We start from the raw sequence: 26,855 nt of genomic DNA on the forward strand, positions 1-26,855 counted from the left end.
AATTATTATTCATAAAATAATTCATTTAAAAATAAAGTTAACTATACCTGAGACTAATATTTTGTAGTAAGTTTTAAGCTTTTACATTTTATTATTTTCATTATCAAGTGTTTATGGAACATTTTACTAGGTATTTCATAGGCATATAATTAGATAGGATTTTTGCTGAAGTAGAATTTACATTCTAATAGGTGTTTAAATATATTTAAATCATGGAATCTATGTCATTGTTGAATTTGCATTCAGTAATTGAGAACTCTAGTATTTTAAAAATATACCTTTCTAACATTTTTATACATTTTATTAATTTTCATAAATGTGTTTTGAAATTCCCAATCAAGTCCAGAATTTCAAATTAACATAAATGATTTGATGTGCTGTGAGATGAGGAGTGGCTTAAGTTTCTGAATTATTGCTTATAAAAACAGAAGAGTTGGTTGGTATATGCTGTATTTTCTTTTCTTTTTATTTACATGTTGTATTTTCATTAGGAATCTTGATTTCCAGAGAGAAGAATGTAAAAGATATTTAATATTTATTGTACAAATAATATCATATTAAAATTCTTTTAGGGTTTGTTAGTTACCTATTATGAAGTATTTTAAAACTATACAATCATTAATCTTTTCTTAATTTTGTAACTTAGATTAATAGTGGTTTCTAATGCATAGTCAGAAGTAAATAGGGAACAGAAGTAAATGATGGTTGTGTGTAAGTATGACATTCCCTTGGCAGAGGTTGTGAATGGGGTCGGGGTGGGACAGTAACACTCTTTTCTCCCCTTACTCTTTTCCCCCCTCACTACCATCATGAACCACTCATATTAAAGGTCTGTGACATTTCTGTCAGGTACACTTTTTAAGAAAAAAAAAGACAATTTTATCAGATTCTTTTCATTAATAGGTTGACAGAAAATTTTTCAATTTTAGCATTTATAAAAAATTATTTTAAGCAAGTCTAAGATTTATTTGTGATCATCCTGAAGTATATTGTTGTAGTGTACCCCCGAATCTCACAAAGGACGCCTCAATCAAAAAGTCAAATTATGGAGTCATTTATTCAAAAGCCGGCAGTTACGAGGGGGCATAAGCACTCCAAATCTCGCAACCCCGAAATGCTGGCCACATCAGGCTTATAATAGGCAGAATATCACAAAGGTATCAATTACATCTTTGGGTTTGGAATGAGGAACCTGGTTTGCACAAAGCAGTTACAGAAGCGAGATTGAGCAAGTTAGTTATCTATAAAGATTAATTATAGTTTTGGGTCTTCGGATCACTGAATCAACAGAAACACATTATCTGGAGCCACTGAGGCAATTTAGAATAATAATAAAGAGATAATATACAAATTGACCATTACACCCTCGCACAAGATGGCCGCCCCCATGTGGTCTCAAGATGGCCAGAAAGGGAAGGCAGTTGTGGGCGATCAGGCCAGCAGGGGAGGGCAGTTAGGGCAACCAGGCCGGCAGAGGAGGGAAGTTGGGGGCGACCGGGCCTGCAGGGGAGGGAAGTTGGGGGCGACCGGGCCTGCAGGGGAGGGAGGGTAGTTGGGGGGGACCAGGCCTGCAGGGGAGGGCAGTTAGGGGTGACTGGGCCGGCAGGGGAGGGCAGTTATGGGTGACCAGGCCTGCAGGGAAGGGCAGTTGGGGGCGACCAGGCCTGCAGGGGAGGGCAGTTGGGAGCGATCGGGCCGGCAGGGGAGCAGTTAGGTGTCGATCAGGCTGGCAGGGGAGTGGTTAGGGGGTGATCAGGCTGGCAGGCAGAAGCGGTTAGGGGCAATCAGGCAGGCAGGCAGGTGAGCAGTTGGGAGCCAGCAGTCCCGGATTGTGAGAGGGATGTCCGACTGCCGGTTTAGGCCCGATCCCCACAGGGATCGGGCCTAAACCGGCAGTCGGACATCCCCCAAGGGGTCCCAGATTGGAGATGGTGCAGGCTGGGCTGAGGGATCTCCCCCCCCCCCCCCCAGTGTACGAATTTTGTGCACTGGGCCTCTAGTTTAGAATAATTGTGCTGTCCTGGTCTTGGGACCACTGAGTCAACTGGAACACATTATCTGTAGCCACTGAGGCAATTTAGGGTAATTGTGCTGTCCTGGTTTCCAGATGCAGAAGAATGTGCTTCGATAACCAGTAAGATCACAATCAATGGGATATTCAAACCACCAACAATGGAGTATTCCATCGATTTGGATAGCATACATAAGTTCAGAAAATCAAAGTAACTTTTCTATTGTTTTAGCAAGCAAATAAGTACAGAAGCCAAAACAGCAGGGTTAAAGTTAAACTGCAGTTTCTACCTGAGATGATTGCTACCATACTTCATATATGTTACCTAAATGAATCTTTTAGGGTAAAAACTTCCATTGAAATATTATATATTTGATTTTATATTCATTCATGTTTAAACATAAGACTTAGAGGAAAATAGCATATATTATGTTCTTAAATTTCTATCAACTTCAGTGATTTGTCTTTCTCAGCAAAACTAGTTATACTAAATTTGTCATATGAACTTCTATTTGAAATAAGTGATCCTGTGACTAGGGTTTATGCATTTTTTCTCAAACTTATGAAAATCTGTTAGAATGCAGTTGACTTGTATATTTTAAAAATTTATTAATAATGAGAACACTTAACAGTTTTTCCTTCCTTAGTATCCTTTTCATAATATGGTCCCACTCCCCGTAATGCCCTCGCTGAATCAACGTACTTGCTTCTCCTTCAGTAGATCCTATATTTTCCTACTCCTATGTTTTGCACGTATTTACTTCATGCTGCAAGTCTGCTTGAGTGAATATTCTTTAAGGCTTGTAGGGTTTACTCTTCTATAGTCAGTCCTTAAGCCACACAAATAAAGTATTTTCTTTTTACTATGTTTCTAGAATATATTTTAAACATTTTTTCCTTTAGTCTCTTTAATTTTATAGACAGTGTTATACAACCATTTCCACTATTTCCAAAATTTTACATCACACCAAACAGAAATTCTTTAACCATTAAGCGATAACTCTTCTGCTTCTCTACCCCCCAGCTTCTTATATTTCTAATGTACTTTCTATCACTGTGAATTTGCCTATTCTGGATTTTTCTTATAAGTGGACTCATACAATTTTTGTCCTTTTGTGTCTGGCTTATTTCACTTAGCATAATGTTTTTAGGATCTGTTCATTTTTGTAGCTTGTATCAGAACTTCATTCCTTTTTATGGCTGAATATTATTCTATTGTATGTATATACCACAATTTGTTTATCCATTTATATGATGGTGGGAATGTAGGTTGTTTTCACCTTTTGACTTGTAAATAATGCTGCAGTGAATATAAGCATGTAAATATTATTTTCAGTTTTTTTGGATGTGTACTTAGGAGTGGGGTTGTGCTGAGTCCTAGGGTAATTTTATGTTTAACTTTTTGAGGAACCATCAAACTGTTACCCAGAGTGGCTGCATCATTATATATTCCTTATAGCAAAGTATGTGGCTTCTAATTTTGCCACATCCTCTCCAATACTTGTTATTTTCCCCCTTTTTTTTTTTAAAAAAAATGATAGCCTCCCTAGCAGGTTTGAAGTGGTAGCTCATTGTGGCTTTGATTTGTATTTTTTGCTTTTCCCTCCTGGCTAATGATAGTGAGCATCTTTTCATGTGCTTATTGGCCATTTGTATATCTTCTGGAGAGAAAAGTCTATTCAAGTTCTGTGACAGTTGTTTAATTGGGTTGTTTGTCTTTTTGTTGTTGAGTTTTATAAATTCTTTATTTTGGATATTAAGCTTTTATCAGATATCTGATTTACGTATATTTTCCCTAATTCTATAGGTTGTCTTTTCACTTTTTTTTATTATGTCTTGTGATGCACAGAAGTTTTTAAAATTTTGATGAAGTACAATTTATCTTTTTTAAAAAATTTACTCATGCTTTTAGTGTCATATCTCAGAATCTACTGCCAAACTCAAGATTATGAAAATTTACCCCTGTGTTCTTCTAGGAGTTTTATGGTTTTAGCTGTTGTATTTAGGTTGTTAGTCCATTTAATTTAATTTTTGTATGGGTGGGAGGTAGGGATCCAACTTCGTTCGTTTTGCATGTGGAAACGCAGCTGGTCCAGCATCATTTGTTGAAGAGAGTAGTCTCTCTTTCCATTTAATGGACTTAGGACACCTGTTAAAAAATCAATTGGCTTTCAACATATGGGTTTATTTCTGTTACTCTCAATTCTGTTCCATTGGTTTGTATGTCTATCCTATCTCAGTAACTCTGTTTGGATGATTGTAGCCTTGTACTAAATTTTGAAATTGGGAACTGTGAGTCCTCCAACTTTATTCTCTTTTCAAGATTGTTTTGACTCTTGAGGGTCTCTTGCAACTCCATGTGAAATTGAGGATCAGCTTTTCTATTTCTGCACAAAAGGCTGTTAGAATTTTGATAGGGATTGCATTGAATCTGTAGATGACTTTGGGTAGTATTGACATCTTAGAAATATTAAGTATCTCTAAATTGCTGTTCTGAGATCAATTCCCATGTGGGACAGGGGTTTTCTCTGCATCAACAATCAATTCTTTGACACCATCTACCCAGAGATAGCATCAAATTCCACAGGCTGAGGTCTCAGTCCTGTAAGACTGCCCACACTTCCCACTTCAGACAGCAGTCTCATGCTCAGGCTGTAGATTGGAGGTTCTAATGACCCCCCTCCTTAGATTTTAGTTGCCAGTCATAAGTCCAGGTTGTTTCCTGTACTTCCTAGCAACTGGCCATAAATCAGAGGTTCCCATGACTCCGCCCTAATGCTCTTTTAGTTTGTTAGAGTGGATCACAGAACTCAGAGAAACACTTAACTTACTAAATTAGGGGTTTAATGTAAAAGGAACAGCCAGAAGGAAGAGATGCTGGGGCAAGGTATGGGGTAGGGGCATGGAGCTTCTATGTTCTCTCCAGCCTTGCTACTTTCCTCTAGTCTCCACATGTCCACCATCTTGGATTGTTTTTGACAGCTTTATTACACAGGATTGATTAAATCATTACCTGTAGGCCATGGATCCAGCCTCCAGCCCTTCTTCCCTCCCCTGAATTCAGGGGGGTGGGACTGAAAGTTCAAAACCTCTAATCACAAGGTTGGCTCCCTTGTCCATCAGCCCCTATTCTTAGGTGTTTAAAAAATCCTCATTAACATAAGAAAAGAACTTTATTACTCTCATCATTTAGGGAATTCCAAGGGTTTTAGGAGCTCTGTGTCAGAAAGAGGGAGGAGGACCAAATAATTATTTCCTATTATTAATCCCAATATCATACTTCCTATGTATGAACATGGGATATCTTTCCATTTTCATGTCTTTATCCCTTTCAGTAATGTTTTGCAGTTTTCATTATACAAATCATTCACTTCCTTGGTTAAATTAATTCCTAAGTATATTGTGCTTTTAGATGCTATTGTAAATGCAATTGCTTTTTTAATTTTTTTCTTGGATTGTTGATTGCTATTTTATAGAAACACGACTATTTTATGTTGATAATACCATCAAAAAATGAAGTTATTAGAAATAAATTTAACAGAAGTTGTGCAAGACCTGTATATTGAAAACTACGAAACATTGCTGAAAGTTAGGAAGGCCTAAATAAATAGATTTGCAGTGTTCATGAATTGGAAGAATCAATATTACGATGTTATTTTTCCCCTAATTGACCTATTGATTCAGTGCAATCCTAATTAAAATCCTAGTAGACTTATTTTTCATAGAAATTGACAAGCTGATTTAAAATTTATGTGGAAATATAAATGCTACATTAGATAAAAGAGTTTGGAAAAAGAAGAACAAAGTTTGAGGAATAAAGGACCTGGTTTCAAAACGTATAAAGCTACAGTAGTCGAGCTAGTGTGTTGTTAGCAGGAAGAAGGGCCTGTTTATCAGTGCAGCGCACTGGGGAGAATAGAAATAGCTCTGTATCTATAAATAATTGGTTTTGACAATGGTGCCAAGGCAGCTCAGTGAGAAAAAGATAATCTTTTCAACAACTGGTGCTGGATCGATTGGCTATCCATCTGTCTGTCATACAGTGAACCTAGTCCTTATTTCACACCATATAAAGAAGTTAACCTCAAATGGATTACATACCTTAACATAAGAACTAAAACTATAAAGTTTCTCTAAGAAAACATAGAAGATTACAGTAAAGATTCCTTAAAGAGGGCCCAGAAAGCACAAATTATAAAAATTGATGATTTTGAGAAGATGCTCCACATCACTAATTATTAGGGAAATGCAAATCAGAAAAAGTGAGCTATCACCTCATACCTGTCAGGATGGTCATTACCAAAAAGTCAAAAGATAAATGGATGAGGATGTGGAAGCACAGGGAACCATGTGCATTGTTGGTAGGAATGTAAATTGATACAGCTATTATGAAAAACAGTATGAAGTTTTCTCAAACAATTAAAAATAGAACTACCATATAACCCAGCAATACCACTCCTCAGTATGTATCCAAAAGAAATAAAACCAGTATCTTGGAGAAGTATCTACATTCCCATGTTTATTGTAGCATTATTCACAGTGCCAAAATATGGAAACAATCTAAGTGTCTGTTGACAGATGAATGGATAAAGAAAAATCTGGTGTGTGCACATACACACACACACACACACACACACACACACACACACACACACACACACACTGGAATATTATTCAGCCTTAAAAAAGAAATCCTGCCTCTTACAACAATATGGATGAACCTTGAATACATTATGCTAAGTGAAACAAGCCAGACACATATTTGTGGAATCTTAAAAAAAAAAAAAGAAAAGTTGAACTAAGAGAATAGAATGGTGGTTACCAGAGGCTGGGGGATAGGGAAAAAACTTTTCAGTTATAAGATGAGTAAGTTTTGGAGATCTAATGTATAGCATGGTGACTACAATTAATAGTGATAATATATATTTGGTAAGAAAGTAGATTTTCAATGTCCTTATGACCAAAAGGAAAAAAAAAGGCACTATGTGAGAAGATGGATATGTTAGTTAACTTGATTGTGGTGATTATTTCACAGTGTATACATAAGTCAAAACATCATGTTGTTCACCTTAAATTCTTATTTCTCAATCATACCTCAATAAGGCTGGAGGAAAAATGATTTTGATTTCATTAAAATAAAAAATAACTTTACTCTTCAAAAGAAATTGTTATGAAAATGAAAAGGCAAGATAAAAACTGGTAGAAAATATTTGCAGTACATATATCCAACCAAGACTACTTATCCAGAATATATAAACGACTTTTGCAAGTGAATAATGAGATTACCCAGTTAAAACAAGGATAAAATTTTGAACAGGCTCTATACCAAAGAACATACACAGATAGCATATAAGCAAATTAAAGATCTTCAACATCTTTGGTTATTAGAAAAATACAAATGAAAATTATGAGACATACTTTAGAATTAAAAATTAAAAAGACTTACAATTCCTAGGCCTAAGGTAGATGAGGAGCAAATCGACCTCTCATATATTACTCATGGGAATAGAAAATGTTACAGCCACTTTGGAAAACAATTTGACAATTTCTTATAAAGTTAAACATACATTTATCATGTGACCCAGCCATTCTACTTCAAGCTATTTTCTCAAGAGTTATGAAGACATGTCTACAAAAATGTTCAGAGCAGCATTATTCATGATAGCCTAAAACTGGGAACAACCCAGATATCCATCAACTTGTAAATGCATGAACAGTTTGTGGTATATACATAAAATGGGACCCATCAGTAATAAAAAGGGATAAACTATCATTATGTGCACCAGCATAAATAAATTACAAAATCTTTGTTAAAAATTTCTTAGGAATTCTAGAAAAGGCACAACTATAGTGATAGAAAAGCCATTATTGCTAGAATTGGTGTGGGGAATTGACTGCAAATGTCAGGAGGAAACATTTTGGGTGATTGAAATGCTATGTAGCATATTTTGGTGATGGTTTACATAATTGTATCCATTTTGCTAATTTCATTGGTTAATTTTATTTATTATAAATGAGCCTACAGTGAAGTTAAACATAAAAAAAACCCCAAAATTTAAAAATGATGAAACTTACTGTAAGCCATAGAAAAATTAGAAAGAATAACAAGTTTCGTTCTTTTTCTGGACTTTCACAAATAAGGGTCTGCATACTTTGGCAGGAAAATTGGAAAGGCCGTCAATAAGAAGGTAGATATCTAGCTTTACTCATCAGTTGAAGATAACAAAAATTATATTTGGAAAATAATAGTAATTTTGCTTATTAAAAAGTAAGTTATACTATATTTAGTAAGTCAAATGTTAATTTCTTATCTTCTTATTAACTATTATCTTTTTAATTCACTTTAGAAATATAAACCTGGTCGATGTGATGATATTTTAAAATGGAAGCCTCCCAGTCTGAATTCTGTGGATTTTCGCCTAAAGATAACAAGAATGGGAGGAGAAGGGTAAATATGCACCTTTGTTCCCCCACCATTTTTACGTGAACTAATACTATTTGTTTCAGGCTTCGTTGTTTACTTAATATTTTACATATACTTTACAAAAAATTAAAATACTATATTTTACAATATCCTTATACACATATCTATACATCTACCTCATTTTCACAGATTACTTCTTTGACCTATTACAGTTAACATTTTGTAGCATCCTTTTAACTTTACTAAGTTTAGTCTTAAAACATAGTTATTTCTAAAATAAAAAATGAACTTTGTAAAAGTGAAAATAGATTTTATTTGAAAATAATCCTGTCAAGTGAATTATAAATAAGATATGATCATTATTATAATTAAATATTTTGAAATAGCCTTTTTTACTTTGAAGAAACTACCTTATGTTTGCATTTGCATAGCAAATATTTATCCATGCTTTATTAGGGTAAAGTTTTCATTGTTGAATTTTATTAAGATTTTTCATAATGTTAATTTAGTTTTAATTTTTTCATTTATTGGTTAATCTTTTTAAAATGAATTTATTGTTTTATTTCACCTTGTTTCTAAAATTTTATTGTGTATTATGTAAGTAAATACATAATAGCAACATAAGTAGTGTTTAATCAAGGAAATCATAAAGAGAAAGTAAGTAAGATGACACTGGCAGAGAGATTAAAAGTTTACCCATGCATGCTCTGAAATCATTTTTACTTGCCAAAGGTAAACCATAGGTTTGCTTTTTTGTAGCTAATGGAATGAAGGATATGTGATCAGTTATATGAATCCAAACTCCAGAAGATTGTCTCTTAAGTGACTGTGCATTTTTTAATAAAGAATACTTTGCACTGTGTTGAATCTTAAGTAAAAAGGGGAGTTTAATAAATCACATAGGTGTCAGTTTTAAAGAAGTAGAGTATTTAATACTTTACATACTTAAGTAAGAGTTTGTGACTTAATAGCAAAGTACAGTTTAGTCAGAACAATTATGTGGGACCCCAAATAGGGTTTAGGTATTTTGCTCTGTGTGGTCTGATTTAATCCAAGGATAGATAGATAAATTTTTGACTATTTATAGGAATCTCTCTCTATATATATCTATATCTATCTATCTGTCTATCTATCTATCTATATATTTCATCAAGTAGTATAAAAGATTAAATAAGAGAAATAATATTGGCAACCCAGAACATCTGTACACCAGGTACCTTGTCAGGGAGAAGAGTCTTGGGTTTATTACTCATCAATACTTATCCAAAAATATAATTTTTCTTAATCTTTGGATAAATATTGATATCAATGTCAATTGGTAGTTAATGAAGTATACATGATATAGGTATTATAGTAATGTACTACTAATATGAATAATTAAATATTAACACATATTTTTGAGAAACTGCCCCCAAACTATATTTTAAATCTTTGGAAAAGTAGCCGAAACCGGTTTGGCTCAGTGGATAGAGCGTCGGCCTTTGGACTCAAGGGTCACAGGTTCGATTCCGGTCAAGGGCATGTACCTTGGTTGCGGGCACATCCCCAGTAGGGGGTGTGCAAGAGGCAGCTGATCGATGTTTCTCTCTCATCGATGTTTCTAACTCTCTATCCCTCTCTCTTCCTCTCTGTAAAAAATCAATAAAAATATATTTTAAAAAAACACAAACATATCCTCGGGTGAGGATTTAAAAAAATAAAATAAATAAATAAATCAATCTTTGGAAAAGTATTGCTAAGTAGTAAATTCAAGTTTATTCTTCCTGACAAAGTATCTGGTACATACTAGTAGATGTTCTGGGTTGCCAGTTTACTGTGGAACCTGCACTGCAGTGGAGTGTAGGCTTGATATGTCTTCTGGAAGTGCCTGAGTGAAGTGCACATCACTTCTAAAACAGTGGCGGCTGAGGATTGATTCTGAGGAGGCCGCCTACATCCTTTGTTATTTTTTTAAAAGACACAGATGAATATGGTCTTTGGAAATAAGACTTTAAATGAAGTAAGATTTGTTAAATTACTTCATTGCTAATGCCTCTATTTTGCCTAATGCTATATTTATAATATTCAAACTGTATAAACCTTTGTGTGTTTTTATTGATTATTTTCATTGAGTTTTGAAAAATCATTTTGTTTTGCTTTTTACAGATAATTCTTAGCAGTACTTAAGAGCTAAATATAGAATGGCCATTTTTTCTACCAAGCAAAAATGATCCTATCTAATAAAAGATTAATGTGCAAATTGACTGTCACTCCAACACACAAGATGGCTGCCCCCATGTGGACACAAGATGGCCGCCACAATATGGCCAACAGGGTAGGGCAGTTGGGAGGGACCAGGCCCGCAAGGGAGGGCAGTTGGGGGCGATCAAGCCTGCAGGGAAGGGCAGTTAGTGGTGACCAGGCCAGCAGAGGAGGGAAGTTGGGGGCGACTGGGCCTTCAGGGAAGGGCAGTTGGGGGGGACCAGGTCTGCAGGGGAGGGCAGTTAGGGGTGACCAGGCCTGCAGGGGAGGGCAGTTAGGGGCAAACAGGCTGGCAGGGGAGCAGTTAGGCATCAATCAGGCTGGCAGGGGAGTGGTTAGGGGGTTATCAGGCTGGCAGGCAGAAGCGTTTAGGGGCAATCGGGAAGGCAGGCAGGCGAGCAGTTTGGAGCCAGCAGTCCTGGATTGTGAGAGGGATGTCCGACTGCCTGTTAAATGGGCAGTTGGACATCCCTCGAGGGGTCCCAGATTGGAGAGGGTGCAGGCTGGGCTGAGGGACACTCTCCCCCACCCCCATGCACGAATTTCATGCACCGGGCCTCTAGTAATATTAATATTTTTCCTACAATTGTCCATTGCTATTAAGTATAGTAAAATGTAATTCAGTTTACTAGTTTGGCATCTAGCTTTGCTTTTATTTTTAGTATGTTTTTAAAATATATTTTGTTCTTTGGAAATAAGACTTTAAGTGAAATCTTATTTCCAAAGGCCATTGGACTCCTTACTTCAGTAATGGGTCCCTTAATTTGTGTAGATTTTATTTCTCATCTTCTGTCTTAACATATGTCTTACTAAGACATTTAACAGCTTTATACATCCTCCTCATCACTCCCAGTAAGCCTGAGTCTAAAGTCATCAGCATTGTGGATCAGTATTTTGTTCTGTGTAATGTCAAAGTGACCACTATCTCTGAAAATATAAAAAAGACAGATAATAAGAAGTGGTAAGGATATGAAGAAATTGGAGCCTGGCAGTTCCTCAGATTGTTACAGATAGGCTTACCATATGACCAAGTAATTCTACTCTCAGGTAAATATCCAAGAGAAATGAAAACATATATCCACAGAAAAGTGTATACATGATTCTTCTTAGCAACATTTTTCATAATAGCTAAAGTTGGAAACAACCTAAATATCCACCAAATGACAAATGGATAAACATGCAAACAAATAGCTTTTATTCACCAGACGAATGTAATGGATCCTATTACGCAAAGAGGTTCTGGAATTTTATAATTTGGATTTTAGTTCTAGATCTGCCACCCTTTACTTAGGTTACTTAATCTCTGTGTTGCTTCTTTCTACAACTGTTTAATGTGGATAATAGAAGTGCCTACCTCTTGTGGGAATTTAATGAGAATACATAAAACATTTAGACCACTGCATGTTGCATAATAACTACATATTAATTATTAAGAAAAAATGACCACTGTCTTTGTGGATTATACTGGGGCAAAGAGTGGAAGAGTTGATGTTGAGAGTGTAAATTGGTGTAGGTATACGGCCATGAGGTATACTATTAATATGCCAGCCAAAGGCAACTATCTTCTGACAATACCTCAGGTTGGTATAGAGACAAAAGTATTTGCCATCTTGTAGTTGTGTATAAGATTTCAGGCTGTGTTGACTTGCTTCATTAAAGATGAAGCACATCTGAAACAGCAGCTATAAATTGATCTCACAACCTGATTAAATTTGTGATAATTCATAATCATTCTTCATGATCTCCCACTTTCCATATAGGCTAAAGCAGTAAATTGAATGGATGTGTGTTCAGTATGCTCACCCTGGCATCTATTTAAGTCTTTGATGGTGGCACTAATCTCTGCACCTCTCTTGGGGGTGGGGATGTATTATTACTTTTGCTTTACATCCTTGGCAGGGAGGACAAGCTAGGAGCTTTCATTTGGCTTTTCCTAGCAAAATTATGCCTACTCCATGGGGCAGAAATTCTCCCAGTTGCCAAGTATTTCTCCTCCAGTTATACATCCAGGAACCGGAAAATAACCACAGGTTATAGCCATGAACATACTATCCCACTTAGTTTTAACCTTGAGCCAGAAACGCATTTATTACCTGATCACCCTAAACTCTTTGACTGACAGACCATGCGGGCATTTTGGGTCCTTGGCAATTAGTGTGTGTTTAAAGTTAGTATCTGGGAATCTCTGGTCAGTCTGACTAGTCCCTTATTCCAGGGCACCGTCACTCTAGCAAATGCTGATGGTCCTTTGAAGAACAATTGGAGGGAGATTTATAGCACATTTTTGGCATAAAAGGGCAGATAGTAATTATTAGGGTTTGCTGGCCATATAGTCTTTGTCTGAACTACTGTACTCCACCAATCTAGTGCAAAAATGTATGTAGACAATATGTGAATGAATGAGCATGGCTGTGTTCCAATAAAACTTTACTCACAGAAATGTGTCAGATCAGATATGGTCTGTGGGCTGTAGCTTGCTAACAGCAAATTTATACAATAACTAGAGGCCCGGTGCATGAAATTCATGCACGGAGGGGGTGTGTGTGTGTCCCTCAGCCCAGCCTGCATCCTCTCCAATCTGGGATCCCTCTCACAATCCAGGACTGCTGGCTCCAAACTGCTCGCCTGCCTGCCTTCCTGATTGCCCCTAACCATTTCTGTCTGCCAGCCTGATCACCCCCTAACCACTCCCCTGCCAGCCTGATTGATGTCTAACTGCTCCCCGGCCAGCCTGATTGCCCCTAACTGCCCTCCTCTGCAGGCCTGGTCACCCCTAACTGCCCTCCTTTGCAGGCTTGATCACCACCAACTGTCCTCCCTTGCAGGCCTGGTCCCTCCCAACTGCCCTCCCCTGCTGGCCATCTTGTGGTGGCCATCTTGTGTCCACATGGGGGAAGCCATCTTTGACCACATGGGGGCAGCCATCTTGTGTGTTGGAGTGATGGTCAATTTGCATATCACTCTTTTATTAGATAGGATAGAGGCCTGGTGCACAGGAGGGGGCCAGCTGGTTTGCCCTGAAGGGTGTCCCGGATCAGGGTGGGGGTTCCCTTGGGGCGTGGGGCGGCCTGGGCGAGGGGCCTGTGGTGGTTTGCAGGTCGGCCATGCCCCCGGCGACCCAAGTGGAGGCCCTGGTTTCTGGGATTTATTTATCTTCTATAATTGAAACTTTGTAGCCTTGAGTGGAGGCCAGGGCAGGCCAGGAACTTGGCTTCCTCCATCGCCGGGAAAACCCAAGACTCCTGCTTGCTCCGTGGCTGCAGCCATTTTTGTTGGGATTTATTTATCTTCTATAATTGAAACTTTGTAGCCTTGAGCGGAGGCCTGGGCCGGCCAGGGCGTGCAGGAAGCTTGGCTTCCTCCATTGCCAGAGAAACCCAAGCCTCCTGTTCTCTCCATGGCCAAAGCCATCTTGGTTGGGTTAATTTGCATACTCGCTCCTGATTGGCTGGTGGGTGTGGCTTGTGGGCGTAGCAGAGGTACGGTCAATTTGCATATTACTCTTTTATTAGATAGGTCCCTTGTTTATACTTGTGGTAGTGTTTCAAGGTCCTTTTTCAAGGGGACTTGGCCTCTTTTCCATCTGTCAAGAGGCTCAGATCTTAACAAGATCAGATCTGTGCACTTGAAGTTGAGAAATGCTAGCTTAATAGTAAGCATGACAAATAAGTGGAATCGACTACATAATTTTACTTTACCTCCTATTGAAAATATATGAAATGAAAATCCCTCTTACTCTGCTGACTAGAGTATTTTTTTTCTTTTGCTCAGATTTATTTAAAAGATAGACTGGTGAGTTCTATTTCTCATGCTTATTTGAACTGGTGTTATTATTTTTAAGAAAGAAATTATAGTGGTAAAATATCTAGAGTGTTGAAAAAAATGTTCTTGCATAAGAAAAGATTGAGTCAACAAGAATATAGCTAATAAAAACTTCATGGGGGGGAAGTCTTACTTCTCTGAGCAAAGCCTTTTTCTTTTTTTCTCCCTCTGCCTCTATTTTGGAATGAAATGTTTGACTTTTATTTACATTTCATTAAAAATTATTTTAAATAAGTGAAACTAGAGATAAAACACCAATGTAACCAGTATTATTATGTAGTATACCTAATGACTAAGCTGTTTGGCTATAGCTGGGGCTTTAACAGTGGCTATTTTCATCTTTTAGCAACTGGCCCAGAGTAACTGCTTTGGTTATCTTATTTGAAAATATTCTCATCATCCGAACATATTTTAAGATAAATGCTTTCCCAGACCATTTACCAAAAATAAATATCATAGTCAAAGCACCTGAGTGAGTAGTAGGAGAAGAGGGGCAAGTGGTTTTAAAACATGCTTATGACCTCACTGGAGTCAAATTACTTTCTTTCACTTATTAATTTACTAAAGAGAAATTGGTATCACCTTTGTTTCATCATTTGGTTCTTTGGAGTTTAACTTTATATTTATTCATTTTAAATTATTATTTATAGTGAAAACATTTTGCTTGTGTCCTTTGTTCTAATGTATGTTTTCCTTAGAAACTTGCAATTTCTCTAAGTTTATGGTTTGAGAAGCTTGTTACCTGGTAGATATCTCTGGGGAATATTGTGTGGATTAAATACTAGTTAAATTCCTACTTTGAATCATATTGAAGGTGGTGGGGAGAGAACTAATCCAAATAACTTAACACAGTATTTGACTATAGACTCTTGAGGGGTAGGTGGAAAGAACTGCAAATAAGTCTTTTTTTATTATTATTAAAAAAAAATGATTTCAGAGAGGAAGGGAGAGGCAGAGAGAGAGATAGAGATCAATGATGAGAAAGAATCATTGATCAGCTGCCTCCTGCATGTTCCCCTACTGGGGATCAAGCCCACAACCTGGGCATATGCCCTGATTGGGAATCAGACCATGACCTCCTAGTTCATAGGTCAATACTCAACCTCTGAGCCACACTGGCCAGGTCAAACAAGTCTTTTTTAGTGATTGTTTTTTACAGTGCTTTGGGTTTAGAATTTCTCTTATAACCATGCATGATTTATTTCAAGAATATTTGGGGGGGGGGTCTTAAACGTTTCCAGTTATTCTGTCCTTACCTAATTTAAATTTAACAGCATTTATATATTACAAGATTCATTTTTTTCTTTTCCTTCATTTTCACTTTCTTGTTCAGATTCATTTGTTCTTTGGATAGTCATTTCCTTAAGTATTTTTCTCAGATGGAGCCACATAGGTTATTACTTTGAATTATTGCATATCTGCAAATATCTTTTTCTTGACAGGTTAATATGTCTTATCTGAGTATAGAATTCTTGAGGTGCAGTTATTTTCTCTTTTTTTTATTGCCTTTTGGCTCCAGTGATGAAAGATGAGAAATCTAGCGTCAGTTTGGTGTTTTTTGTGGTTTTTAAAAATCTCTTTTTGGGTTTCCTTGCTCTTATTTTTCTTTATTGGCTTACTAGAGGCCCAGTGCACAAAATTCATGCACTGGTAGGGTCCCTAGCGGCTGCTGGCTGCTGGCTGGGTACTCCCTCCCTTCCCCAGCCAGCCCTGCCCCCTGGTTGAACTCCCAGATGAACTCCCTGTCAAGAGGACAATTTGCATACTACACTTTTATTATATAGGACTGAGGATCAGGTATGGTTGTTGGAGTGCTGTAAATGATGGCAGTCCATACAAGATGGAAAATAGGTGTTCTTTATCCCAGTGCATGGGTTAGGTAGAAGCTTCCAGGTTCCTGCAATAAACAACTGGGGAAAGCCTCCCTGTGTTGCTTACTCTGCACATTCTCCCACCTCAGACCTCAGACATTTCAGCCTTAGCTCCAGCAGGCCAGGAAGGTTAGGCTCCTCACCTGGTCTAATGTTCACATTATCTTTAGGATTTTCACAGATTTTTGCGGGGTGTGCTCGTCCCAGGATTTACTAATTTTTAGTCTTCATCTTGGGGCTCTTTCTAGGGTATGGAGGAGAAAGCTACAAATCACTTCTCTTGCCAGGGAGCCCTTAAATTCCATACCTCACTTTTACCTAGAAGACAGTTGGCTTAAAAGGCTGCTAATTTGGAGTTCCATATGAGGAATCAGACATATTTAAATCATCACCTTCCTAAGACCCTTAATCTTTTTAATATTCAAGTAGTCTTTTTCTCATTATTTATTTATTTTTGTTTTTTAGTTTCTTGTTTTATAAATTTTGATCACAAAAATATTCGTGAACAATCCTTCCTCCTTCCCCTACTGCTATAACAGAATACTATAGACTGGGTGGCTTAACAAACATGTGTTTCCCACAGCCTGGGGGCTGAGAGTCTGAGGTCAGCGTGGCAGCCTGCCTGGGTTTCCGGAAAGGGCCTCTTCTGGGTTGCTCACTTCTCATTGTATTCTTACATGGCGGAGAAAGAGAGCGCTAGCTTTCTGATCCCTTAAGGGCACTAAATTTATTCATGAGGGTAAAACCTCCCAAAGGTTTACCTCAGAATGTCATCACATTGGGAATTAGATTTCAACATAAGAACTCTGAGAACCCAAACATTCACTCCGTAACAGAAGTAGTAGAGATTTTCCTTGTGGTCTAATACTAAGTGTGCCTTTTTAACTTATCTTGTCATCATCCTTAAGTTTGTCAAAGGCCTTTTAAACCCATATTCTCCTACAGTCCTGACCCTAGAGTGAGACTGTGTCTTTTGAGCCTCCCGTGTATAACAAGAGACTCAGTATGCTCTTAAGTCATTCGCCTGCTTCTCTTGCTCTTTGTCAGTATAATTTTTGACTTTGGATGTAAGTAATGTGCATTGTGTTTTTATTTTTTCTTTACATATATTTCAAACATTTTGTTGGAATTTGTTTTAATTATTTAATCAGATTTTTAATAATTATTTGAACTCATCCCTATTTTAACTGGCTCTGGTGCTCATTGATTCCTTGACTTTACTTTTTTCCCCCCAGAAATTTTCTCTCAGTTCAAGTATATTTTCACATAATGTTTTTAACAAGTATGCTTATGTAGTAGTTTTTCATGACCAGAAATCTTTTTGTTATGGATTAATTTGCAAAAAAAAGTATTACCTTAATGTTAGGGGGAAATAAAAGGTGACATTACAATAGCTGTCATGGATTTATGTATTTGTTAACATTGTAAAAGTTACTAATGTTGTTATTTCTATTTATTTTTTCTAAGAAACTTCTTTTCAGACAGTATAAGAAACATGTTTGCTTTTAGAATTTTTATAATGTCTTTAGATCATCAGAAACATATATATTGCCCTTAAAAAGTAGAGATTTCCTAAGTTTGTATTGTATTCATAAAGGGGAGTTATTTTCTGTGATATTACATTAGTCTACTGCAGAAACAATTGTTTAAATTAAATTATTACTAAGCTTTAGTAAAATGAAACACTTAGGTTGTAGCCCAGTGCTATATCTGATATAATTATGGATGGAATTTTTTAAATTAGCAATTTGTTACAGTTTGTTGTGTTAGGATAGGCCTGAGGTACTTATGAAGTTACCACATATTTATTGCTAAACACTGTGCATTCAAATTTTTGTTTATATCTTAAGGGTAAAAAGAGGAAAGATTTGAGCAACTGTGCATTTTTCAGTTAAAATCAATTATGGAATAAATTAACTAGCTTTGATTATTAAAATAATTGCAAAATAATTAGTAATAAAATTACATTCTTTTAACTTTCACAGTCTGTTTTGAACCAAGCCATTTAATTTGGTTTAAAGAGTTAATTATGGCAGCAGGATATTTAATATCCTCTAGCATATGACAGCTTCAAAATATAAATATGGTAATTTATTGTAAAAAGAAAGCTAGGGCACATCATTGTTAAGGCAGTCCTTTTATCTCTAGAAAATGGAACTCATATTAAGCTTTGAATCTCATGGGAGAAAATATGGGGGGAGGGTATGGAAGGAGCTTATCTTGTTCTTTGTGTTCATCAGAAAAGTATCTTAGCAAACTGGACTTCCAAGTGTTAAATAATGGGATAGTATGAATAATTATGATCCAAGGTTTTTTGCAAAGCTACATATAGTAGTGGTGCTAGTGGTTGATTTCAATTTTTAATTTTATTACATTGGCACCTATTATTTATGACCTTTGTTTTAAATATTATACTTAATTGTAGGAAATGCATATCACTATGTAGCAGCAATTTAAGCTTTACGTTTTCTAAATGCACATATACTATATCATCATTGTCCAATGTAAACACTGCAGATTTAACAATTGTATTTATAATAAATTGCCAGCTTATATTCTTTTAATTAGAAACTTCCATAAACTGGAAATTTTATATATCTACAGCTCAAAGATACTTCATGTTTATATTGATATACAGAAGACATTGCAAGTATCAGGCAGGTTTTTAGTCATCAAAGGAAGTCTAGATTATGTAGCTTTTTTAAAAAGTACATTATATTTTCATTTTAATTATTTGAAAATTGATCATCTAAATTATATGTAAGTATCAAGAATATTTTCACTGACCATTATACAATTTTATGAGCTTCTCAAATATCAAATTTACCCCTTATAGGTACTGTTGTAATTTTTATAAGTAGAGCTGGAATATGTATTATTTAAATTTAAAAATTGCTTGGACGCCTGAATATGGGTTTTATTTGAGAGAGTATCAGCCATATTACATAGTCCCAAGGGATTTTAGAATAAATTAACTGTAAATTACATGAATTCATTACTAAGAAACAAAGACCTTTATTCATCTTTTTCAGGATCTAATTTATAAAAATAATCACTATCCTACTTGTCTTCCATTTACTTTTTAGAAGCAGTGCTAGTTATAACTGATTAATCACTATTTGGTAAGCATTTATTGAAAACCATTATGTGCAAAGTAGGATGGTAGGTGCTGGGGATAAAAAGATGGATAAGTCCTACTCTGAAGATATAAGTAGCTTGAGTGAGGAGACAGATATACTAGTAAACACCAGAGTGACAATTATACTATCAGTGTGAATAAAATACTCCAGGAGCCCAGACAATCTTATATTACATATAAAAATATTTTAATTGTCAATTATAGCACAAAGAAGTTTCCAAAGAAAATGGTTTATTTGAAATAGAAGATTGTAAATACATCGGCATGGCATTCAAGACATAAAATATAGTCTGAAAGAGGTTATGAAATCAGGTGCAACATTTATTGAATACCTAGAGTTTACCGTATGGCACTGGTGGTTGGAATAAATAGGCCAGGACCAGATTGCAATAGATCAAGAGTAAAAAGTACCAAGAGTAAAGCCAGAATGAATAATTAGGACTAACTTGTAGAGTTAGTGAAGATTATAAAAAGAATTGATATTTATATTTTAGAAAATAACTGGCTAGAAGATAGAGGTTGCCAAAATATTCCAATCAGTTTCACAAGCCAGAAACCTACTAAGTCATCTTTGTCTCCTTTGTCTGGTTATTCAATGAAATTCTGTCAGTTTTACTTCCTAGATATTGCTTAAAATTTTGACATTCCCTTGTTCCATAGACATGATCAAACTAGCATTATATTACCTGAACTACTCCAATAGTCTCTAACTGGTCCTACTGTGCTACCCTTTTTCTCATCTAGCACATTGTTTGACAATATTTAGTAGGCCTTACTAGAAGTCTGCCAGCTTCCCTTCCCCCCTTTTTAAGTTCCTGTTTGTCTAGTGTAGTAGGTTGAATTGTGTCCTTCGAAAATGTAAGATGAATGCTCTGGCACCTGTGCTTGTGACCCTGCTTGGAAATAGGGTCTTTGTAGATGTAATTAAAGTGTAAGTTAAGATGAGGTCATACTGGCATAGGGTGGGCCCCTTAGTCCACAATGTGACTGGTGTAATAAAAGGAGATCATAAGAGGAAAAGAGATACAGAGATGCACGAGGAGAGAATGCTATGGATGATGGAGGCAAAGATTGAAGTGCTGCAGCTATAAGCCAAGGATTGCTGGCAAACCACCAGAAGTTAGGAATAGGCAAGAAAAGATTTTCTGTGCAGGTTTCAGAGGGAGCTCTGTCAACATCTTGATTTCAGACTTCTAGCCTCTAGAACTGTGAGACAATAAATTTGTGTTGTTTTAAGCCACCCCATTTGTGGTACATATTTTGTTAGAGAAGCCTTAGGAACCTAATACTCCTGGTATATATAGTTTTATCCTTTTAATCTCTTTCCTTATATTTTAGGTTTATCTCTTGTAAACATTATTTAACTAGATTTGTTATTTTTTGGTTATGCTTTACCAGTATCTTTGATATGGAGTATTTTGTTTATTTGTACTTATTTTTATTCACATATATGAATTTTTTTTGCCATCTTATTTTGTGTCATTTGTCCTACCTTTTCTATACTTCTTCCTTTCTTTTATTTAGATTTTTTTCTCTCTCTCTTTTTTCTCCTGCTCAATTTGAAATTTTGTTCTTTTGGTGGTTACTCTTTCAGTGGTTACAGGTCCGGCATTATTTCACCTAATGGACTTTAGCTTTTAGACTGAGGGAAGTAGTATGGTTTTGGTAGTTTTTTTTTTTTTTTTTTTGTTTTTTTTTTATTGAAACCTGGGCCTGCTGGACATTATAAGACTTTGGGTCTTGTCTTATTTAGGCCTCCTGTTTTAGCAGGCCTCCTGACACACTCCAGCAGGGAAAGGAGATGCTGCCTTGTAATTGCCAGGTGGGAGTGGAGGCTTTGTAAAACATGAGTTGGGGGAGAAATGGAGGGTGCCCCTTGTTTCTTCTGGGCAGGGGTGTAAGTTTCAGAATCCCCATGTGGCCTCTCCACTGACACTGTGTTGGAAGCAGGGTAGCAGGATAGCCTAGTTGGTGGTGAAAGTCCTGATCCTTCTAGACCACTCCAATGAGAGATGGAGGGGTGCCTCTTTATTGCAGGGTGGGTGTGGAAGTCTCATTTCTCTCCATGGTCTTCACTTACATTGTGGTTGGAGGTGTTTCATATTCCTTAGCTCCCCAGTCAGCTTTCTCTGTTCATATCCTGGCCGGGTTTTGGAATTCTTTGTTATAGTCTGTGAGGATGGAAGTCTAGACTTCTCACTTGGCTTCTGCTGTGAGGGCTGGGAATGGTCAGGTGTTCTTTTTTTGTTTGTTTTTTAATCCTCACCCGAGGAAAGATAGAATGAATTGTATTGAAAAATAACTTCAGTATTTTCCTATAATTTCTATTATTTATTGATTTTTAAATTTTATTTTAGAGAGAGAGAGAAACATTGATTGGTTGCCTCCTCTATGTGTCCCCACTGGGAATCAAACCCACAACCGAGGTATGTGCCCTGACTGGGAATCGAACCCTCAACCTTTTGGTTAATGGGATGATGCTCCAACCAACAGCCACCCAGGCAGGGCTATGGGCAGTTTTTTTATGTAGTGTTTCACTAGAGTAGAGTGATAAATATCTGAAAGTTTTCTGTTTGGCTAGGTTGCCTCTTTCCTGGATAGAGAGAGAAGGCTTTCTGGGGGCATTTTCTTGGGCAATGTCCCATTGACATTTATGGCTTCCTGTTTTCTCGAGTACTCAGTCTGAAATATATGAAACAAAAAGAACACCCAAGTTCATTACAATCTGTTCCTTGGGCCCTGAGGTCCCTAGTTGGACTGCCTTCTTCTCTCTACCTTTTAGAGTTTTATATATTTTTTATATATAAACTAGAGGCCCGATGCATGAAAATTCATGCAAGAGTAGGCCTTCCTTCTCCTGGCTGCTGGCACCGGCTTCCCTCCAGCACCCGGGACCCGGGCTTCTCTCTTCTGGCCGCCAGTAGGCACCTGGGACCCGGGCTGGCTTCCCTCTGGCCCCGGCTTCGTCAGGAAGGACGTCCAGAATGACACCTGGTCTAATTAGCATATTACCCTTTTATTATTATAGATGTCATTGGTTTTTAGTTATACTTAGTGGTAGAAATAGAGAAAAGTTTGTCTACTCCATCTTCCTGGAAGAAGTCCCAGAAACATACTATTTAATTTACAGAAATTTAATTAAGCATAACCTTTTAAGAACTGTTGACACTGTAGTTGCTCACTAATTACTTATTGAGTTGAATCAAAAGTGATGCATATGTCTTTAGGAAACCTGTTTGTCTTTGAAAGACCAGTCGGGAGCCGAAAACCAGGATTACAGGCTTTATTAGGGGAAAATCCTGCCGAGCTGTCTCGCAAGGGGAGAACAGCAACCTGTGCAGAGGTGAGCACGCCTGTTGAGGTGAGGAATGGGAAGGAATGGGGGCTTAGGGTACTCAGCGTGTGCTGATTGGTGGCTTGATGTATGGTCCATATAAGGTACTTAGGGACAAGTGCTTAGGGTATTTGGCAGGTGCTGATTGGTGGTTCAATGTATAGTCCATATAGGGTACATGGTTAGACACTCAGGTATTTCCGGGCTGCAGGTAACGTCATACTCCGCCCACCAGTTGGGGGAAGGGAGGATCTATCAGTCTTAATCTATGATATCTGTGAATTGAGAAAAAAAAGATGCAACTATAATAAATACCTGCAACATTTCTACTAAGTTAGTTTTCAAATATATCAGTGTATGTACTTCTTAGTAAACATCATTTGTGGTTTAGGTTAGGAAAGATAGAATGTATTGTATTGAACAATAACTTCAGTCTTTTTTTATGATTTCTGTTGTTAACTGGAAACTGGTTCTATTATGTTAAATTCATTTTGGGCAGTCATTTATATTTTAATTTTGTTGTGCTGTGGATTGTTAAAGGGGCCTGTCTTTTCTTACAAAACCATAGATCACTTTTGGAGCTGGTGAGCTGGTCAAAACATCTATTCTAAATTATAAGTTGTCTCTTATTATTAATTAGAAAGTTACTCCATGCCCTTTGAAAGGTGAAGGTCAGATGTGTCAGGTGATTTTCAACAAATACTATTATAGTATTCAGTTCAGATTTTATTTTATTTTTTAATATTTTTATTGATCAGAGAGTAAGGGATAGCGAGAGAGAGATAGAAACATCAATGAGAGAGAATCATTGGTTGGCTGCCTCCTACATGAACCCTGCTGGGGATCGAGCCCACATCCAGGCATGTGCCCTGACGGGAAATCCAACCATGAACTTGACCTCCTGGTTCATAGGTCGACACTCAACCACTAATCCACTCCGGCTGGGCTTCAGTTCACATTTTAAAAAGCACTTTTTAAAAAGTTTAAATTTTAATTTGACTGAACGTTTGTATCATTGTCTATTTTCACACTATTTTACCCAGTAAATAGTATTTCATGAGGAGAGACCATTATCTCCATTTTACAGATAAGAAAATGGAAAAATGTCATTTAGTTTATGACTTATCCAAGAGCATTCAGTGAATTGAGATTATAACTGGAGCAATAGACCAAGATTGGAACTTTAAATATTTTTTTTTACCACCATCAGTCCAGTAGACCATGCCAGTAACCAAATTAAATTTATATATCTTTCAAAATGAGAGCAAGGGAGGAAAAAGGGTTATCCAATTTGAACGTTAACATCAGACATGGTCTGTAAATATCTAATTTTTCAGTCTGATGCACCAGTGTTTCATCATCATATTCTTTCTTTCAAATGCAACATAATAAAAATTCCATAATACAAGAAAGTAATTTCAAAAAATATTTTCTTAAGAAATATGAGTTATTTGAATTTTTATAATTTAAAGAAAAACTGAAAAAATATGTATAACAAACATATATAGTACATATATTTGCCATGAAATATATTCCATATCTACACCTTATATATTGCACATATGCAGTGTAAACTTATTGAAAATTTGTGGTAGGTTTAAAAACTATCAATGCTGCCAAAACCGGTTTGGCTCAGTGGATAGAGCGTCAGTCTGTGGACTGAAAGGTCCTAGGTTCGATTCCGGTCAAGGGCATGTGCATTGGTTGCGGGCACATCCCCGGTGGGGTGTGCAGGAGGCAGCTGGTCGATGTATCTCTCTCATCGATGTTTCTACCTCTCTATCCCTTTCCCTTTCTCTCTGTGAAAAACCAATAAAATACATTTTTTTAAAAAAATAAAAACTATCAATGCTCTCATGTTAAAGAGTACTACTATGTAAAATAAGTTGGAATTTGGAAAATGTTTTATTTAAATTTCATGCCTTCTCAGTTAGTTTGGAATATTTGTATGAAATGTAGATATGCTTTCTTTTTAGAAATGTGTTGATGGGAAGAATTTATCACTAAAACTTAAAGGTCTAAGGCCTAGATTTAGCTATTATTTTGATAAATATATTGGTCATGGAAGCACATTTTCAATATTGTCTTTGAGAATTAGATCCTGATGTAAGTTGATTAATATTGGAAATTTCTTCTTTGCTATTTTTTCCCCTACTTTTCTCCTATTCCTAAGATTTTCTTTTGGTATTCTGTTGTTAAAATTCTAGTCAATGTCAGGTATACAGATATTGGTAAAAATGTATGGCTTTTCCTTTCAGTGCTTTTATTTTGCACATTGGGTATTTTCTTTAAAATGACTTGTTTTGAGGTGATACTCAAAAAGTTTAAAAACAAAGCCCTTATCTCAGCTGTCCAAGATTAGGAATGCCTATGATGAAACAAATTATCATAAATATTTTCCCCAAGTCTAAAGTAATTCTTCCACTGTTGAGGTCCTGTAGTTTTTTTATTCACATTTACTAGAGGCTCAGTGCATGAATTCGTGCACGGGTGGGGTCTGGCCGGCCTGGCCCCAATTGCCCAATCGGTGGATCGGGGCCGGGCTTTGTCAGGAGGAGGAGACGGCGGGAGGTTGGCCAGCCGGCCGGCCTGCCCTGGTGGGGGCCTGATCAGGTCTGGGCTGGCTTGGGGGAGGGGCTGCAGGCAATTGGTTGGTGGGCCCAGCCCCCAGTTGGGGTGGGGGGGGGCAATTGGAGGTGGGTCAGCCATGGGGAGGGGCTGTGGGCAGTTGAACAGCTGGCCCCGCCACCAATTGGTGTGGAGGGGGCCACTTGGGGGCAGAGCTGGCTGGGGGGAGGGGCCACAGGCCAATCGGGGTGGTGGGGGCCCATCGGGAGTGGGGCCAGCTGGGGGAAAGGGGCTGCAGGCGGTTGGCTGGCCGGCCCTGCCCCCTAATGGGGTAGGGGGAGCGATCAGGGGTGGGGCTGGCCGATTGGGGTTGAGGCCAGCCGAGGGAAGGGCCGCAGGGGAGGTTAGCGGGCTGTCCTGCCCTCGATCGGGGTGGGAGTGGCCGATTAGGGGTAGGGCTGGCTGTAGGGAGGGGCCGCTGGCCCCACCCCCGATTGGGCCAGTTCACTGGCCGCAGTGGGCATCATAGCGACTGGTCATTCCTGTTGTTACGGCATTCCGGTCACTGGCTTTTTATATATATAGAACAGTGATGGGCAACCTTTTGAGCTTGGTGTGTCAAACTTCGCCAAAAAACTGAGCATAACTCAGGTAGTGTGTCACTTTGAGGGAAAAACATTATTTCGCAAATGTTTCATCCTCAGGAGCAGCAAATGTTTCATCCTCGGCATGTGGTCGCCTCAGCGGCCGCGTGACATCAGAAATGGCTACGCATGTCAGTGCTGACACGCGTGTCATAGGTTCGCCATCACTGATATAGAAGATTATATTTTGCCTTGTATAATAGTGAGCTGTTAATTTGACCCCCCACAGTACCTAATTAACACTTTGCCCGTTCTCAAGTACATGCTTTGAATTGAATTCAGTTTCCTGAAGACAAGTGAAACATGTGATCCCTTTCTGATATCTGGTTTTTAAATATGGATATGTTGATTTGGTTTCTATTTCAGCCTGCTTCTCATTGGGCTTTCAAATTATATATTTTTGTTTTATTTTCTGTTCATAGTTTTCTTTACCTGGTTAGGTTATTAAGATTTTGTTTTCCCAGTAATCTTTTAATTCCCATGATGAAAACTCAGATAATTATTGCTCAGTTATTTTAAAGCATAAATTCCATTCTAATAAAATACCATCTAGATGTCTAATCTAATCACAGTGCCTGACACTTAGTAGGTGCTCAAAAAATTAATAAGTGGATGAATGAGAGAACTAATGGATGGTTCATATAACCTGTCTGTTTAATAGTTTATCCACATAGTTATTTACAGGTAAGATCACTATGAAGTATTTGTTAAAAGTTCTTAATTTTTCTAATGTATTTTATTTTATTTTAATTGAATTTGTTGAAGAGACATCTATATAAAGAGGTAATATGCACATGTGGC

At 37.3% G+C, this 26,855-nt stretch overlaps 1 protein-coding gene across 2 annotated transcripts in view; it reads left to right on the forward strand.

Moving 5' to 3' along the window:
- RNGTT (RNA guanylyltransferase and 5'-phosphatase) overlaps window positions 1-26,855 on the forward strand; it is a 199,905-nt gene that overhangs the window by 119,691 nt on the left and 53,359 nt on the right. For both annotated transcript variants that reach the window (XM_079780364.1, XM_079780361.1), the window contains exon 13: window positions 8,359-8,459. In XM_079780364.1, coding sequence (XP_079636490.1) covers window positions 8,359-8,459 — 101 coding nt within the window. The remainder of the gene's footprint in view (window positions 1-8,358; window positions 8,460-26,855) is intronic.

Source organism: Cnephaeus nilssonii (assembly GCF_951640355.1).
Source record: "Cnephaeus nilssonii genome assembly, chromosome: 9".
Classification (NCBI taxonomy): Eukaryota; Metazoa; Chordata; class Mammalia; order Chiroptera; family Vespertilionidae; genus Cnephaeus; species Cnephaeus nilssonii.